Source organism: Oncorhynchus kisutch, linkage group LG2 (genome assembly GCF_002021735.2).
Source record: "Oncorhynchus kisutch isolate 150728-3 linkage group LG2, Okis_V2, whole genome shotgun sequence".
Taxonomy (NCBI): Eukaryota; Metazoa; Chordata; class Actinopteri; order Salmoniformes; family Salmonidae; genus Oncorhynchus; species Oncorhynchus kisutch.
In genome coordinates this window covers 36,742,614-36,760,741 of record NC_034175.2, presented here as the reverse complement: position 1 = coordinate 36,760,741, position 18,128 = coordinate 36,742,614, and the positions used below count along the sequence as shown (strand labels likewise).

Here is an 18,128-nt window from a genome sequence, read left to right as displayed (position 1 = left end):
AACAAGGTGAAGAAAAAGGAAACCGCACACTGCGATTGATAGTATCATTGATATTTAATAAGCTTACAATATATCAGTGACACTATCAAGAGCAGTGTGCGGTTTCCTTTTTCCTTCATGCGGTCCTAATGGCTAGAGTTAGGATGTGGAACTAGAAAATCTGATCCTGGATCTGAGGTTAGGGGTAATTTCGACCTCAAGTCTCTTAACTAACAAGGCCAGAGTCTGTGCAATTGGTTTGAAATTAAAGATGACGGAGTTTGAGTGATACTGACCCTCAGACTGCCTCGGCTGCCCACCAACATCTGCTCATCGTCGTCTGAGATCTGTGTGGGAAACAAAAAAAGGATTTTATTTCCCAGAACATCTGTATTTGGAACAAATGTTTTACTATTGGCATGTGGTTAATCAGTCAATTAAAGAAGTAAACTGAAATGCCAATTCATTTTTGAACCAAGAAGATCGGAATTTCAGTTTACTTCCTGAATCTAAATGAAATTGACCCCAACCCTAGTGTTTAACATGGTTAATTGAAACATGATCTGTCCTCGGTCTATAAAATGACCTGACAATGACCTCTTTCGCTCTGCTGTCCAGCCCAGATTAAGTGCCTGAGCACACAGCTCAATGGCCCAGGGCACTGGAGTCAGAGTGGGCCACAAAATGACGTGACATACATTCCAACAAGCCTACTACATGATGGCGATGTATTGTCAATCGACCCATACTAAATAGTATGCTAGTATGGATTGGATATTGGAACACTATTCGAGTATATTGACTGATAGGATAATAAGATCATCAATTGACTCAAGTGGATCAGTATCTGACCGGAACAAAAGCCTGCTGACATTGTGACTCTCCAGCACCCGAGTTCAAGGTATCCCAGTAATGGTTCCAAGAAATTAAAACTGCTTTTTTTTTTTTCAGATGGCGAGAAGGTTTAAAAAGGGAGAGGGGGAAAATAATACACACAGAGCTATGTCTCTGTGGGGCAAGAGTACCTCTCACTGTCCTCCTGGAGGAATTAAAAGGAAAAGAGGATACACAGATAAAGATTAAAACGTCAAATGACAGGACAGGAGGTGACACTTAGGACAAGGTCAACATAGGTGTTCATATAGGCCTGTCAGAGAGGGGTTTCAGCAAGAACCCAAATGTAAACTCAACAGCACACTTACATGCAAAAACACACAATGATTCCAAATGAGGACTTCTAGCACATAAGCTCACTTCTTCCAAGTCAACTCACTGTGGCTATTAAACTGAGAATTGAAAGAGAAGGGTAATTGCCTGCTGAACTTTGAAAGTGAACCATTGTCAATGGTCAAGTACACCGCATCCATTCCTTAGGCAGCCATGCATGCAGATCAACATATCACTTTGGCCATGGATAGTAATCCTGTCACCCAACCACTCAAGCGGGAAACATTGTCACACACACAGATTAGCTTCTGTCCTGCAGCGGCACCTCTCATACCTCCTACATGCTGTGGTTGGTTACCTGGTACTGATGTCCGATACCGTCACATCATTTCGGTATATCTTTTAAAAACACAATGACAAGAGACGCATGTCACACAGCGTCCAGTCCGGTGGATCTGAACCACCCAGGTAAACTGTACAAGAATAAGATAAAATCGCTTGGCAGTACAACAGGATAATCAAAACCCATGCAGTCCACACGAAAGGGATAGGACATGCAGATCCAAACCCAATCAGCATGCACATACATTTCCTGAACGACTGGATTATCATTAGATGTGTGACCTTATAAAATCAACAAGCCGCTCTAGAACTTCTAAGCTAAAAGGCACATTGCACACAAAAGCCTCTTGGATAAAAACAAATGCAATACAGGTTTAAGATCAAAGCCCATTTTTTTAATCTCAGCTATGCCCTGTGGCTAACAACTGACATACCACTGGCAATCTGGCATTTCTAACAGTTTTGAATATTCAAAATGAGTACATTTCCATAATGCATTCATCAAAACAAAATGATTATTCCACAACTGCTAGTACAGCTAATTCATTCAGCAATGCATAGGTTTGCCAAAGATGAATTATTGTTATTGACCACCATAACCAGGAAGCGACTGTACCATCCAGTGCGTGACGTGTCCCCATTCACTGTCTACTTTGCTCTCCAAGCCATAATATTTCTGAGGAAAGAGCAGGAGAGGAAGGGTGGAGGAAGGACACACAGCTCAGACTTCCATTATTGTCTAGTTACAGTACCAGACAAACGTTCACACCTACTCATTCAAGGGTTTTTCTTTATAATTTACTATTTTCTACATTGTAGAATAATAGTGAAGACATCAAAACTATGAAATAACACATATGGAATCATGTATTAACCAAAAAGGGTGCTAAATCAAAATACATTTTATATTTGATATTCTTTAAAGTAGCCACCCATTGCATTGATGACAGCTTTGCACTCTTGGCATTCTCTCAACCAGCTTCATGGGGTAGTCACCTGGAATGCATTTCAATTAACGGGTATGCCATGTTAAAAGTTAATTTGTGGAATGTCTTTCCTTCTTGATGCATTTGAGCCAATCAGTTGTGTTGTGACAAGTTAGGGGTGGTATACAGAAGATTTCCTTTTACCATAGGGCAAGTCCATATTAAGGCAAGAACAGATCCAATAAGCAAATAGAAACGCCAGTCCATCATTACTTTAAAGACATGAAGGTCAGTCAATAAGGAACATTTCTAGAACTTTGAAAGTTTCTTCAAGTGCAGTCACAAAAACCAAGCGCTATGATGAAGCTGGCTCTCATGAGGACCGCCACAGGAAAGGAAGACAGTTACCTCTGCTGCAAAATAAGTTCATTAGAGTTAAATTGCAGCCCAAATAAATTCTTCAAGTGACAGACATCTCAACAATTCAGAGGAGACTGTGAAATCAGGCCTTCATGTCTAATTGCTGCAAAGAAACCACTACTAAAAGGACACCAATAAGAAGAAGACTTGCTTGGGCTAAGAAACACGAGCAATGGACAGTCGACTGGTGGAAATCTGTCCATTGGACTGATGAGTCCAAACTTGAGATTTTTGGTTCCAACCGTATGTGGGAACTCCTTCAAGACTGTTGGAAAAGCATTCTAGGTAAAGCAGGTTGAGAGAATAGAAAGAGTTTACAAAGCTGGCAAAGGGTGGCTACTTTGAAGAATCTCAAATATATTTTGATTTGTTTAACGCTTTTTTGGTTACTACATTCACTATTATTCTACAATGAAGACAATACTTAAAATAAAGAAAAACCCTGAAATGAGTTGGTGTCCAACATTTATATGGGAATGCTTTTAAAAACATTTTTTTTACTACTTAGCATTTGAATTCAAGCACATTTTAAAAAGATAATGAAAGTAGAAAAACAGTACAGGAATTAATTTTATAAAGCAAGTAGCCACAAGCCTCCCTTATGAACCTGATAGATCTATAGAAGCGGCCAGGGCAATTGAGGAACCAGGGAAACAAAGGGAAAGAATAAAACAAGTGACTTTGGGAAACAGAAAGAGAATAGAAAATACAGTGCCTTGCGAAAGTATTCGGCCCCCTTGAACTTTGCGACCTTTTGCCACATTTCAGGCTTCAAACAAAGATATAAAACAATTTTTTTGTGAAGAATCAACAACAAGTGGGACACAATCATGAAGTGGAACGACATTTATTGGATATTTACAACTTTTTGAACAAATCAAAAACTGAAAAATTGGGCGTGCAAAATTATTCAGCCCCCTTAAGTTAATACTTTGTAGCGCCACCTTTTGCTGCGATTACAGCTGTAAGTCGCATGGGGTGTGTCTCTATCAGTTTTGCACATCGAGAGACTGACATTTTTTCCTCCTTGCAAAACAGCTTGAGCTCAGTGAGGTTGGATGGAGAGCATTTGTGAACAGCAGTTTTCAGTTCTTTCCACAGATTCTCGATTGGATTCAGGTCTGGACTTTGACTTGGCCATTCAATTCAATTCAATTCAAGGGCTTTATTGGCATGGGAAACATGTGTTAACATTGCCAAAGCAAGTGAGGTAGACAACATACAAAGTGAATATATAAAGTGAAAAACTAAAATTAACAGTAAACATTACACATACAGAAGTTTCAAAACAGTAAAGACATTACAAATGTCATATATATATATATATATATATATATATAAGTTTTTTAACAATGTACAAATGATTAAAGAACACAAGATAAAATAAATAAGCATAAATATGGGTTGAATTTACAATGGTGTTTGTTCTTCACTGGTTGCCCTTTTCTCGTGGCAACAGGTCACAAATCTTGCTGCTGTGATGGCACACAGCAGATAAGTAGATATGGGAGTTTTTCAAAATTGGATTTGTTTTCGAATTCTTTGTGGATCTGTGTAATCTGAGGGAAATATGTCTCTCTAATATGGTCATTCATTGGGCAGGAGGTTAGGAAGTGCAGCTCAGTTTCCACCTCATTTTGTGGGCAGTGAGCACATAGCCTGTCTTCTCTTGAGAGCCATGTCTGCCTATGGTGGCCTTTCTCAATAGCAAGGCTATGCTCACCGAGTCTGTACATAGTCAAAGCTTTCCTTAATTTTGGGTCAGTCACAGTGGTCAGGTATTCTGCCGCTGTGTACTCTCTGTGTAGGGCCAAAAAGCCTGTGTACTCTCTGTGTAGGGCCAAATAGCATTCTAGTTTGCTCTGTTCTCCATTCTAACACCTGGATATGTTTATTTTTGAACCATTCCATTGTAGATTTTGCTTTATGTTTTGGATCATTGTCTTGTTGGAAGACAAATCTCCGTCCCAGTCTCAGGTCTTTTGCAGACTCCATCAGGTTCTCTTCCAGAATGGTCCTGTATTTGGCTCCATCCATCTTCCCATCAATTTGAACCATCTTCCCTGTCCCTGCTGAAGAAAAGCAGGCCCAAACCATGATGCTGCCACCACCATGTTTGACAGTGGGGATGGTGTGTTCAGGGTGATGAGCTGTGTTGCTTTTACGCCAAACATAACGTTTTGCATTGTTGCCAAAAAGTTCAATTTTGGTTTCATCTGACCAGAGCACCTTCTTCCACATGTTTGGTGTGTCTCCCAGGTGGCTTGTGGCAAACTTTAAACAACACTTTTTATGGATATCTTTAAGAAATGGCTTTCTCTTGCCACTCTTCCATAAAGGCCAGATTTGTGCAATATACGACTGATTGTTGTCCTATGGACAGAGTCTCCCACCTCAGCTGTAGATCTCTGCAGTTCATCCAGAGTGATCATGGGCCTCTTGGCTGCATCTCTGATCAGTCTTCTCCTTGTATGAGCTGAAAGTTTAGAGGGAGGTCTAGAGCCAGGTCTTGGTAGATTTGCAGTGGTCTGATACTCCTTCCATTTCAATATTATCGCTTGCACAGTGCTCCTTGGGATGTTTAAAGCTTGGGAAATCTTTTTGTATCCAAATCCGGCTTTAAACTTCTTCACAACAGTATCTCGGACCTGCCTGGTGTGTTCCTTGTTCTTCATGATGCTCTCTGCGCTTTTAACAGACCTCTGAGACTATCACAGTGCAGGTGCATTTATACGGAGACTTGATTACACACAGGTGGATTGTATTTATCATCATTAGTCATTTAGGTCAACATTGGATCATTCAGAGATCCTCACTGAACTTCAGGAGAGAGTTTGCTGCACTGAAAGTAAAGGGGCTGAATAATTTTGCACGCCCAATTTTTCAGTTTTTGATTTGTTAAAAAAGTTTGAAATATCCAATAAATGTCGTCCCACTTGTTGATTCTTCACAAAAAAATACAGTTTTATATCTTTATGTTTGAAGCCTGAAATGTGGCAAAAGGTCGCAAAGTTCAAGGGGGCCGAATACTTTCGCAAGGCACTGTAGATAGACCGAGAGTGAAAGAATATAAAAAATAAAGTGAATCTGTATTCGGTATGTAAATCTACATAGGAGAGAGAACAGTACAGTAATTAGAGTAAGAGTCACACAGACAGGTTATTGCTAATGACAGTACAATAATTCTACTTCACGAGCTCTGCTGAGATTGGGAGAAGTGTCCAACACATCGCATCTGGCGGACACTGATGCAATTCTGATTCTAAGTATTTTTTATCTATTTGACCTTTTAATTTAACCAGGTAGGCCAGTTGAGAACATGTTCTCATTTACAACTGCGACCTGGCCAAGATAAAGCAAAGCAGTGCAACAAAAACAGAGATACAAGGGATAAACAAACGTACAGTCAATAACACAATAGAAATATCTGAATACAGTGTGTGCAAAAGAAGTAAGGAGGTAAGGCAATAAATAGGCCATAGTGATGAAGTAATTACAATTGAACAATTAACACTGGAGTGATAGATGTGCAGATGAGGATGTGCAAGTATAAATACTGGTGTGCAAAAGAGCAGAAAAACAAAAAATGGGATGAGGTAGGTAGACGTTTGGTTGGGCTATTTATAGATTGGCTGTGTACAGCTGCAGCGATCGATAAGCTGCTCTGACAGCTGATGCTTAAAAGTTAGTGACGGAGATGTGAGTCTCCAACTTTAGTGATTTTCGCACTTCGTTCCAGTCATTGGCAGCAGAGAACTGGAAGCAAAGGCGGCCAAAGCAGTTGTTGGCTTTGGGGATGACCAGTGAAATATACCTGCTGGAGTGCGTGCTACGGATGGGTGTCGCTATGGTGACCAGTGAGCTGAGATAAGGCGGAGCTTTACCTAGCAACAAATGTATTACCTGGAGCCAGTGGGTTTGGCGACGAATATGTAGCGAGGACCGGCCAACGAGAGCATACAGGTCGTAGTGTTGGTAGTAATGGTTTGATATTGTATGATTTCTTTTTATTGTCCATTTGGACAACTTAAATCTATATTCTGCTTTTCTAACTTAAAGAAATGTTTTTACAGGCTTATGAATTCATTAATTATGAAATGCATTAGCGATTGCAATCACCAAAGGAAGTCTGATGAACTCAATATGGGCATTTGTGTTTGAAGAGTCTCTTCTAAATAGCCTCCAGTTTACTTGTACTAACTTTTTGATCTGGTCTTGGTGGACGTCTACGTGCGCAAATAAGCAAACCAAACAAGATACTCCTACCGATCTGGCTCAACTACCGGTTTCAATTATCTGTTCTATACGTTGTACCTTGGAGCTCCGTCTACAAGCTGTGGTTGCTGAGACAAAATATCTCCCCAACACCAAGCCAACAGTGCTCCTCATACTTTTATGTAATGTAATTGAAGTTGGAGACTCACATTTTTATATATATAAAATTTTTGAGTCTCCAATATATATGAATATAAATTGACAGTTATGACTGAAGCCTGGAGATTTTTTTCTAGGCATTTAGATATTTCAACAAGTCCGGGCGACAACCGGCTACACCGATAACTCGAGCTCGGTTCCCAAGTTTCTAAGCCATACCAAACCATAATATTTGAATTGAGGAAGTGTGATCATAATTTGAATATTTTAGCAATCTGTAGTAGAAAACATCCTAAATGCCCCCCAGTCATCAGATGTGAGATAAACAGCACACCTGCACCTGACATGCATTTAATTTCCAAACGTTTAGCTCAATTGTGTGCTGATTTGCAATCTAACAGGAAGGCTTGCATTAGGCAATATTTTTTGAAGCATTTAGCAAACTTCAAATAATTAGCACATAACCTAGAAACAAAAGCATTCACTGTGAAAGTTGATTCATGTAGGCCCTTAGTACAGTTGAAGTCGGAAGTTTACATACACTTAGGTTGGAGTCATTAAAAGTCGTTTTTCAACCACTCCACAAATGTGTATATGCTAATTGTTTGACGGTCCGATCACATTCGGTCCCCTTTGAAAACTTTGGTGCCATCAAAGTAATGAGTCTTAATTTATGATTTCACTGCTTGACATCTATGTCCGTGCTTGCTCCATCGTTCTAGCCAAAAGATCTTGCCCCAACCTTGGCAAAGTCCCCTCGTGACAGATTCACTGACCCTTTGTTATGGTTAATGCCCGAGACCTGTCAGAAGAGCAGATATTGTTAGAGATCGACTTCTAAAGAGAAATGCTGACAAGTCTGTCACATTCAAGGACCGCCGAGCTGAACAATGTGTTTGTTATATTTTGGAGATTGAATGGCAAAGGAAAATCATATGTACTTAAATGAACGGATGTCCCATTGCCACATGTATGCCAAATTCTAAAATAAAAGCATTACGAAACCTCTTCTCCCAAACTTTGACTGCTGAACTCTGACCTGAGAGCACTGTATACAAAAGACACCTAGCTACTAAACAAAACCATGTGATAATTAGTTCTGTGGCACTGAGAGACACGTGGGAGTCGGCATTCTGGAAAAGATGCTCTGAGAACCAGCATGATTTAAGTGCCTCATTGCAAAATATCAATCAACAATCCGTATTTTTCTGGTGATTCGATTCCAGAAAATGTTTTGGATTTAAGATAATTTCAAAAGGAAACACCATTTCAAATGAAGGTAACACTATTCAAATCAAATGTTATTTATCACATGCTTTGTAAACAGGTGTAGACAAGAGTTAAATGCTTACTTACAGGCTCTTCCCAACAATGCAGAGAGAAAAATAATTACACAATGATTAAAGAAAACATGGCTAGATACACACACAGGGCAGCAGTACCGAGTCAATGTGCCGGTGTACAAAGTAATTGAGGTAGATGTGTACATATAGGTAGGGGAATAGTGACTAGGCAACAGGATAGACAACAAGCAGTTGCAGCAGAGTTAGTGCAAAGAGAGAGGGTTAATGCAGATAACCAAATAGCTACCCGGACTAACTATTTAGCAGTCTTATCAGAGATAGACAGAATATGGAAAAGAGCAAACATGTTCACTCCTTACTGATGTGGATACAGGGGAACTTGAAGCTCTCAACCCGCTCCACTACAGCCCATATATGTGGATGGGGGCATGCTCAGCCCTCCATTTCCTGTAGTCCACAATCAGCTCCTGTCTTGAAGTTGAAGTTGTTGTCCTGGCACCACACCGCCAGGTTTCTGACCTCCCTATAGCGAGTCTCATCGTCTTCGGTGGTCAGGCCTACCATTGTTGTGTCGTCAGCAAATTTAATGGTGTTGTTGCAGTCGTGGGTGAACAGGGAGTACAGGACGGGACTAAGCACGCACCCCTGAGGTGCCCTCATGTTGCGGGTCAGTGTGGCGGATGTGTTGTCTACCCTCACCACCCGGAGGCGGCCTGTCAGAAAGTCCAGGATCCAGTTACAGAAGGAGGTGTTCAGTCCCAGGGTCCTGAGCTTAGTGATGGGTGTTGAACACTGAGCTGTAGTCAATGAACAGCATTCTCAAATAGGTGTTCCTCTTGTCCAGGTGGTAGAGGGCAGTGTGGAGTGCAATAGAGATTGCATCATCTATGGATCTGTTGGGGCAGAATGCAAATGGGTGGGTCCAGTGTGTCTGGGATGATTGTGTTGATCTGCGACTTGACCAGCCTTCCAAAGCATTTCATGGCTACAGATGTGAGTGCTACAGGACGAGTCATTTAGACAGGTTACCTTGGCGTTCTTGATCACATGGACTATGGTGGTCTGCTTAAAATATGTAGATATTACAGACTGGGTCAAGGAGAGGTTGAAAATGTCAGTGAAGACACTTCCCGGCTGGTCAGCACATGCAACAAGTACGCATCCTGGTAATCTGTCTGGCCCTGCCGCCTTGTGAAGGTTAACTTGATTAAAAAGGTCTTACATTGCCTACACAGAGCGAGATCACAGTTGTCCAGAACAGCTGCTGCTCTCATTTATGGTTCAATGTTGTTAACCTCGAAGCGAGCATTTATGGCATTTAGCTCGTTTGGTAGGCTCGCGTCACTGGGCATCTCGCGGTTGAGTTTCCCCTTTGTAGTCAGTGATAGTTTGCAAGCCCTGCCACATCGGACGAGCATCAGAGCCAGTGTAATACGATAAGATCTTAGTCCTGTGTTGATGCTTTGCCTGTATGATGTCGGAGGTCGTAGCGGAATTTCTTACAAGCGCCTGTATTAGTGTCCCGCTCCTTGAAAGCGGCAGCTCTAGCCTTTAGCTCAGTGCGGATGTTGCTTGTAATCCATGGCTTCTGGTTGGGATATGTTCGTACGGTCACTGTGGGGACGGCGTCCTCGATGCACTTAAAGCTGGTGACTTGTTGTTTTAGATGAATCACTGAACATATTCCAGTCTGTGCTAGCGAAACAGTCGTGTAGCTTAGCATCCGCTTCATCGGACCACTCCCGTAATGAGCGCGTCATTGGTACTTCCCGTTTGAGTTTTTGCTTCTAAGCTGAAATCAGGAGGATAGAGTTATGGTCAGATTTGCTAAAGGGAGGGCAAGGTAGAGCCGTGTTTATGTTTGTGTGTGGCATAAAAGGTGATCTAGAGTTTTAAAAACCGTATCTAGTTGCACAGGGGACATGCTGGTAAAAATTGGGTAAAAACAGATTTCAGTTTCCCTGCATCAAAATCACCGGCCACGAGACGCGCCGCCTCTGGATGTGCTGTTTGCTTAAAGCCATATACAGTGTGTTGAGTGCGGTTTTAGTGTCAGCATCGGTTTGTGGTGGTAAATAGACCGTTATGAAAAATAGATTACAATTATCTTGGTAAATAGTATTGTCTGCAGCTTATCATGAGATAAACTTGAGACTTCCTTAACATTAGAGATCGCGCAGCAGCTTTTCTTAAGAGACACACCCATCCCCGAGGCTGCTGTCTGGTCTAGACTATGCATGAAAAAAACTAAAACAATGCGAGTTGTACAGTACATTATTGATGTCAGCCACGACTCCAAGAAACATAGAATATTATGATTCTTCAGGTCCCGTTGATAGGATAGTCTCGAGCGGAGCACATCCAATTTCTACATTTGCTAATAGAATGAAGGGAAGAGGCAGTTTATATGCTCGCCAACAGTCTCGTCAGGATCCCAGCTCGCTTGACGCTTGCACCTTGCAATCCCGGCGATTAGGGCCCGGTCGGGAGTAAGCAGAAAGTCCAGAGCTGCCGACTCGTTGAAGTAGAAAATTGTCATGCAAATCGAGGTTAATGATCGCTGTTCTGATGTACAGAAGCTGTTTTTGGTCATAGGTAATAACTAAAAAAGTTCAGATCAGCGTAAAATAAAACACAAAATAGCAGAATTGGTCAAGAGCACATAAAATGGCTGCTATCCTCCACAGTGCCATGCCCTGAACAAAGTATTTGATAAATGCTTGATAGGTTTCAAGGAGTGGTTTACTATTCCTGAAGTAAATTGATTTTCTTTAACGTAAATGCAATGTTATAGAAGGGTGCAGACACTTTTTTGGTGATTTCACTTGTTTTTGAAAAACTTACCCCTGCCGCAATAGACTTCCTCATTGCTTGTTGTGCACTGTGGGGGTGACCAAAGGACCTTAATAAAAGCCCCAAAAAACACCCAAATTACATTCCTTTTATAAAATGCGTGTAGCCCACGCAGCACAGCTGGTGGAAGAAACGGATCGAGTCACACTAAATGGAATATAATGACGCGGATAAAGCTAGGCATGACAATTTCATGTGTACAACATCCAAAGACCTACACCACTATAAGGAGAGCGTGTGTTTTTGGTCAAGAATGAAAAGCGTTACATAATTTTTCAAGTGTATATAAAACACGTAAATACTTAACTTGCCTCGCTCAGTGCAAGTCCATTAAATCAGATGAGTTACATTCACACAATAAGCTCAGGTACCGTACCTCCCGCTTCACGTCCCAACTAGCTTCAAAACATACCGAGCTCACCTTCCTATTTGGAGGGGTCCCCGGACGCCCACTCAGGGCAGCCCGGATCCCCCTCCCTGCCAACCGCCGCCCGGCCGTCCTGCTGCTGTCACGATGCAAACGTAGTGTGTGCCATATCGACGTCACCAATGATGATGGCCTGGCTTGCAGATGGGATCAGGGGAGGTTGAACGTTCCCGGGTCAGATGATGCTACAACGACGACCTGATGATTCAGGTTAGTTAGCGCTACTGTAGAGATACAGCTAGTAATCCACTTCTGGCTTGAGAGTTCCTCCAGTTGAAAAGTAGATCTCCTAAAGTTAGCATCCGGACAGTAGTAGAAAGCATAGCCACCCTCTGCTCGTGTTGTTCAGACTCGACGTTGTTGGAGCAAACCACTATTAGTCGACTAGAGGTTTCACTAAGGAGCACAGACCACTAAGCTACTTTGAGGCTTGGATTGAGGGTTTAAACTACACAAACGTCCTGACCAGACTAATCTGAACACTGACTGTTAATCTGTGTTAATTGAGTCACTGACTCAAAGCCACAAGAGGGTAGAACATATTTCAAACATTGCTTGATAGGGGGAGATGGTTGAAATGGTTTAGTCAACTTCCTCAATAGTTGGTCCAGATGATCCCCCTGCTCATGTATACCATAACACAGGGACGGTGCCATTTACTCAACCACGTGTCTTTTGAGTGTCTCATAGCTGGCATTTCTTCACATCTAAAAATGGGACAAGTGCTAAATATGACAAACTTAGAGGTGGGACTAAATCACTATTATTCAAGTCACAAGGTCAGAGTAGAGTCCAAAGCAGAACGGATCGAGTCCAAGTCCAAGTCGTGCATTCTAACAGCAAGTCACAAGTCAAGTAAAAACAAATATCTATAGCTTACATGCAATGACTTGTTCAACTAAAAATCTGGGTCTATTTATTGAGGCTACCTGTGTCTACGCCACATTTTTACTATGTAATACATTTTTAAAACAACAAATTCCAAATGCAAACGATCAATGTCAATTTTGACATACCAAAAGACCAGTAGACTTATGCTAGTAATCGTTGCTTGATGCCATAAGGCTGGTGAGCTTTCAACACACACAGTTAATATTCTTTATCACCAATTTTGTTGGAGCTGCATATTTATGGCTGCACCAAATCAGAAACTGTTCGCTAGCAGTGGTTCAAAGCTTGCGACACCCTTCGCACACACGCGTACAATCACAGCACAAATGAACAGTGACAGTTTAATACCTGCATTTTGAGCTGAAAGTAATTCATGTTAGCAGTCAATATGAACTGGGAATATCATGTCAAAAACATTGAAGGTTGTGTGATGTTACAGCCATCTTTACATAGTCCCCACCACTGAGGTATATACACACACAAACCAGTAATTATAACCCAACCAAACTTGGCCGATCTGAAATATGAAAATGATCAATGAAATTACCAAGTAGCCTATTGTTCTGGCAAAAATGCATCCGTAGCTGATTGCTAAACTATTTTATATGGATAATATGGGAGGTAGGATACTCTGTTTTTTCCAGGCAAAATACAATGAAAATTAAATAAGTGATTTTGGTTACTAAAAATGGATAGGATTATCTGTGTGCCCACCTTTGCGCTCCAATGATGATGACCAGGTGTTGGTCAACAGTCAAGAAGCACAACCTTTTGTATCTAAAGCACATATGAGGTTTTTGGTTTAGTTACAATCAAAAAAAGAAACAGATCTTCAGTTTCTTGGCAATTTCTCACTTGAAAAAAGGTGCTGTATAAAAAAAACATTTGCCACATTTATCTATTACAGAACCTTGATGTATACTTCTAACGTATACGTGAGCTAAACATAGAAATGCTTAAAGTATAAAGATGAGAACTAATGTTACTGTCCCACTACAAAACAGGTTATGAAATGTTCAAATGTATTACAAATGAACAAAGTTTAATTGCATAAGTATTCAACAATTTGATATGAGACGTGAAATTGAGCTCCGGTGCATCCTGTTTCCAATGACAATTCTTGAGTTGTTTCTACAACTTGGAGTCCACATGTGGTAAATTGATAAAATTTGGCATGATTTGGAAAGGCACACAGCTCTATATAATGTCCCACATCTGAGAGTGCATGTCAAAGCAAAAACCGAGCAATGAGGTCGGAGGAATTGTCCGTAGAGCTCCGAGACAGGATTGTGTCGAGTTACAGATCTGGGGAAGGGTGCCAAAAAAGCGAAGGTTCACCTTCCAACAGGACAACGACCCTAAGCACACGGCCAAGACAACGCAGGAGTGGCCAAACTGACAGTGCTTGAGAGAATCTGCAAATGCAGGTGTCCCCAGCTTGTAGCGTCATACCCAAGAAGACTCCAAGGCTGAAATCACTGCCCGGGAATGAACCCGGGTCAGTTATAATGCCTCTAGCACTACAATGCAGTGCCTTAGACCGCTGCGCCATTTTTTTTTTAATACATTTTCAAACATTTCTAAAAACCTGCTATTGCTTTGTCATTATGGGGTATTGTTTGTATATTGATGAGGGAAGCAAAACAATGTAATACATTAGAACCTTATTCTAAAATGTAACAAACTGTGGAAAAAGTTAAGGGGTCTGAATACCTTCCGAATGCACTAAGCTGGCAACTAGATAGTACCATATGCTCCAGAATATTCTAGATGTAAAGATTGCATAACTTCAAGATCACACTAAGATTAGACTAATCTTATTAAGAAATGATGGGTCCCAAAAGGCAAAACTAGGATCCCTTATTTCCTAGATCTAATGATTAATGTTCTTGGCTGTTGATTATACTGATGGTGTTAAAGGGATAATGTGACTTTTTTGGCAATTCATTTTCATGTCTCTGTGTAGTTTGAAGGTAGTTTCACAAGTGATTGCTAAATAACATTAGAGAAGACTTAGTCATTGTTAAATCTATGTGGTTAGTAATTGCGCTAACGCTAGTTAGCAATTTCCTTCAAACTGCACGCAGACATAAAAATAGTATCCATGAGTTCATCTGACTGAGTAAGTGGAAAAAGCGCTTAGTTGCCAAAGTCTCGCACTATGACTTAAGAGTGTATTCTAATTTGTTTGGTAGAAATGACCAGCTGTGCATTCTAGTGCAATGGAGATGGTACACCATTAACACTGGTGACCACTGGACCCACCCTGGCACAGGATGTTTAAGAATGAAACACTGTTCACAGGAAATGCCTTCAATAACAGACAGCGCTTCCCGACCTGACTCCTTGGTCATGTGACATGGGTCAAGGTGCCTAAAGCTTGGGGTAGTTTTGGGATTAAGTCTTTGTAAGGTACCTTACTACATCAGGTCTGGTTTTGTCTGTCCTTTCAAAACTGTAGTTGTTCTGTAGGTATGGATACTATTTGCATGCATGTTTGTGTGTATGTGTTCTATAAGATAAGTGTGTACATTGTGTGTGCATTTGGGTGTAATGTAGTGCTCTTTAGTTATACCTCCTCCTGTTGTCTCTCCAGCTCCTTCATACGGATTTCTCTGGCCTCTGCCCTGGCCGCCCTCTTCAGAGCAAGCCTGGCCTCTGCCTAAGTTAGAGAGAAAGATGAAAACAGGGAGAAGGAAACAGAAGACGAATAGAGAGCAAGGGAGAATGAGAGAGAGAGAGATCAGTTTAGCATGAACTCCAGCATCTATAAATGGAGAGGATGAACATGTCATCAGAAATCCTTTTCCTAGACAGGGCTCATGTTCCCAACTGTTTGACCACAGTATGTTGCAATGCACTGCTGGGAAGTTAACCACATCAACTTCCATTAATATCACAACATTTATTTTGTCATATTCTACAGTATATGGCACACAATGATGTAGGTCTTTAAATACATAGGAAAGGCAAACAGACACATTCAACCCTTGATAACCTTTTGTTTTTAAATCAAGGTATCATTTGGAAGGCTGATGTGCAAGTAAAATAAGCACCTGACTAAGTGACTATTAAAAGGATGTTACATTATTTATTTAAAGAGTCTATTACGGAAATAATCCTGTGTGTAAATTTACATTTTCTAGTTTTATTTGTCGTATGTACAGGATACACATGGTATTCGCAGTCCAATGAAATGCTTACTTGCAGGTTCCTTAGACAACAATAAGAAATAATAAAATACCACCTCTGGGATTAATTGAAATGCCAACTGCGAGCCAGGCCTAATCGCCCAACATCAGTGCTCAACCTCACTAATGATTGTGGCTGAATGGAAGCAAGTCCCCACAGCAATGTTCCAACGTCTAGTGGAAAGCCTTCCCAGAAAAGTACAGGCTGTAGCAAAGTGGGGACCAACTCCATATTAATGCCCATGATTCTGGAATGATATGTTTGACGAGCATGTAGTGTATTTACACGTGTTTTTGGGGAAGGAGGGATTGGGGGAGCAAGTGTTTAAATTGTGCAGTATGCTAAGTCTGGTAGCAGCAGTTGCAATGTGTGTAGCGTATGTGCCGAGAGTCAGTGCAGGTGGTCAGTCCAGTTCAAGTGGTCAGTCCAGTTCAAGTGTTCAGTAGTCTGATGGCATCAGACGCATGCTCCGGTACCATCTGCCTGACGGTAAGGGAGTGAACAGCTCATGACTGGGGTTTGTGGGGTCCTTGATGCTGTGGGCCTTCGTCAGGCACCGTTTCGAGTACATGTCTTGGTGATTTACTGGCCAGTCTTTACCACCCGTCGTTTTAGAAAGTAGAGACGCTGCTGTGCCCTCGACAGGACTGGTGGTGTTGCTGGTCCATGTCAAGTCCTCGGTGATGTGGACGCCGAGGAACTTAACTGCTGACTCTCTAATGCAGTCTTGTTGGTGTGTATCGGGGAATGTTCCCTCTGCTTGCTAAAGTCAACAAGCAACTCCTTTGTTTTGCTAACATTGAGGGAGAGATTGCTGTTCTGGCACCACAATGCCAGTTCACTTACCTCCTCCCTATAGGCTGACTCCTCGTTGTTGGTCATCATCAGGCCTACAACCATGGTGTCGTCATCAAACTTGACGATGGAGTTGGTGTAGTGCAAAGACACGCAGTCATGGGTGAACAGGGAGTACTGCAGAGGGCTGAGGACATACCCCTGGGGGGTCCCTGTGTTAAGAGTCAGTGTGGAGGTGTTGCCAATCCTCACATCCTGTGGTCTTCCCATCAGAAAGTCCAGGATCCAGTTACAGAGGGTAGTATCCAGAACCAGGGCTTGGAGGGAACAATAGTGTTGAATGCTAAACTGTAGTCAATGAACAGCATTCTCAAATTCCTTTTGTTCAGATGTGTTACGGCCATGTGTGAAATGGCATCTCCCATGGACCTGGTGGAGCAGTAGGCAAATTGGAATGGGTCCAGTGTGCCTGGCATGCTGGCCTTGATGTCGGCTATGACCAACCCCTCGAAGTTCTTCATGATGACCGGGGTGAGTGCAACGGGGCGATTGTCATTTGGGCATGTCACCTTGTTAATCTTGGGCACTGGGATGATTGTGGTCTCTGAAGTAGGTGGGGACTACAGCCAGGAACAGGTTGAAGACATTCGAGAAACTGCCTACTAGCTGGTCAGCACACATTGAGGACGCGGCCAGGGATGCCATAAGTACTCACTCTTGACAGTTTCTCACATCAGCCTCAGAGAACGAAAGCACCTGGTCGTGTTGTCTGCCTTGAAGCGAGCTTAGAATGTGTTAAGCTCATCTCAGAGGGAGGTTTCGGTGGGCACGAGACAGTGGATTTACCTTTGTAGTCCATGATAGTCTGTATTCCTTACCACATGCTTTGCGAGTGCGAGTAGCCAAAAATCAATTCAAAAGTTTGAGTCTATTGTCTTTTTGCGTCCCTAATGGATTTGTGGAGCTCGCACCTGCTTGTCTTGTATGCTTTGCGCGCCACCAAGTCATCAAGGTTCGTTCTGCTCACATTGAATGTGGCAGTACGGGCTCTCGTCATGGCACGGATATCTCCGGTCATCCAGGGTTTTTGGTTGAGGTATGTCCGGATTGTTATTGTGGGTACAACAGACACATTTCCTAATGAAGCCTGTGACTGACGATGTATACTCCCTCAATGTTGATGGATGAGGCCTGGGTGGATGAATCTTTGAACAGATTCCAATCAATATTCTCAAAACAGTCCTGCAGCATTGAGTCTGCCTCCTCTGTCCAGAACCACCGTTGGTGGCTCGCTCTTGAATTGATGCTTGTAGGTGGGGAGTAGGAAGAGGGAGACGTGATCTGATTGGATGTTTGTATGTACATTGGCCAGTATACATATTCGTGATATTTGGAAGAATGTTTTAAAACATGCTTGGTTAATATATCCCACAACAGTAAAGACTGCTTCTGGGTGAG

General features: G+C 41.9%; 1 protein-coding gene across 10 annotated transcripts in view; it reads right to left on the bottom strand.

The window, feature by feature from the left end:
• lrrfip1a (leucine rich repeat (in FLII) interacting protein 1a) overlaps nucleotides 1–18,128 on the bottom strand; it is a 63,852-nt gene that overhangs the window by 35,065 nt on the left and 10,659 nt on the right. For all 10 annotated transcript variants that reach the window (XR_004203605.1, XR_004203606.1, XR_004203607.1 and 7 more), the window contains 2 exons: nucleotides 15,259–15,345; nucleotides 276–326 (listed from right to left, as the gene is read on the bottom strand). Coding sequence is in view for 2 of the 10 variants with exons in the window: in XM_031793765.1 (XP_031649625.1) it covers nucleotides 276–326; nucleotides 15,259–15,345 (138 nt within the window). In the remaining 8 variants the exon portion in view is untranslated. The remainder of the gene's footprint in view (nucleotides 1–275; nucleotides 327–15,258; nucleotides 15,346–18,128) is intronic.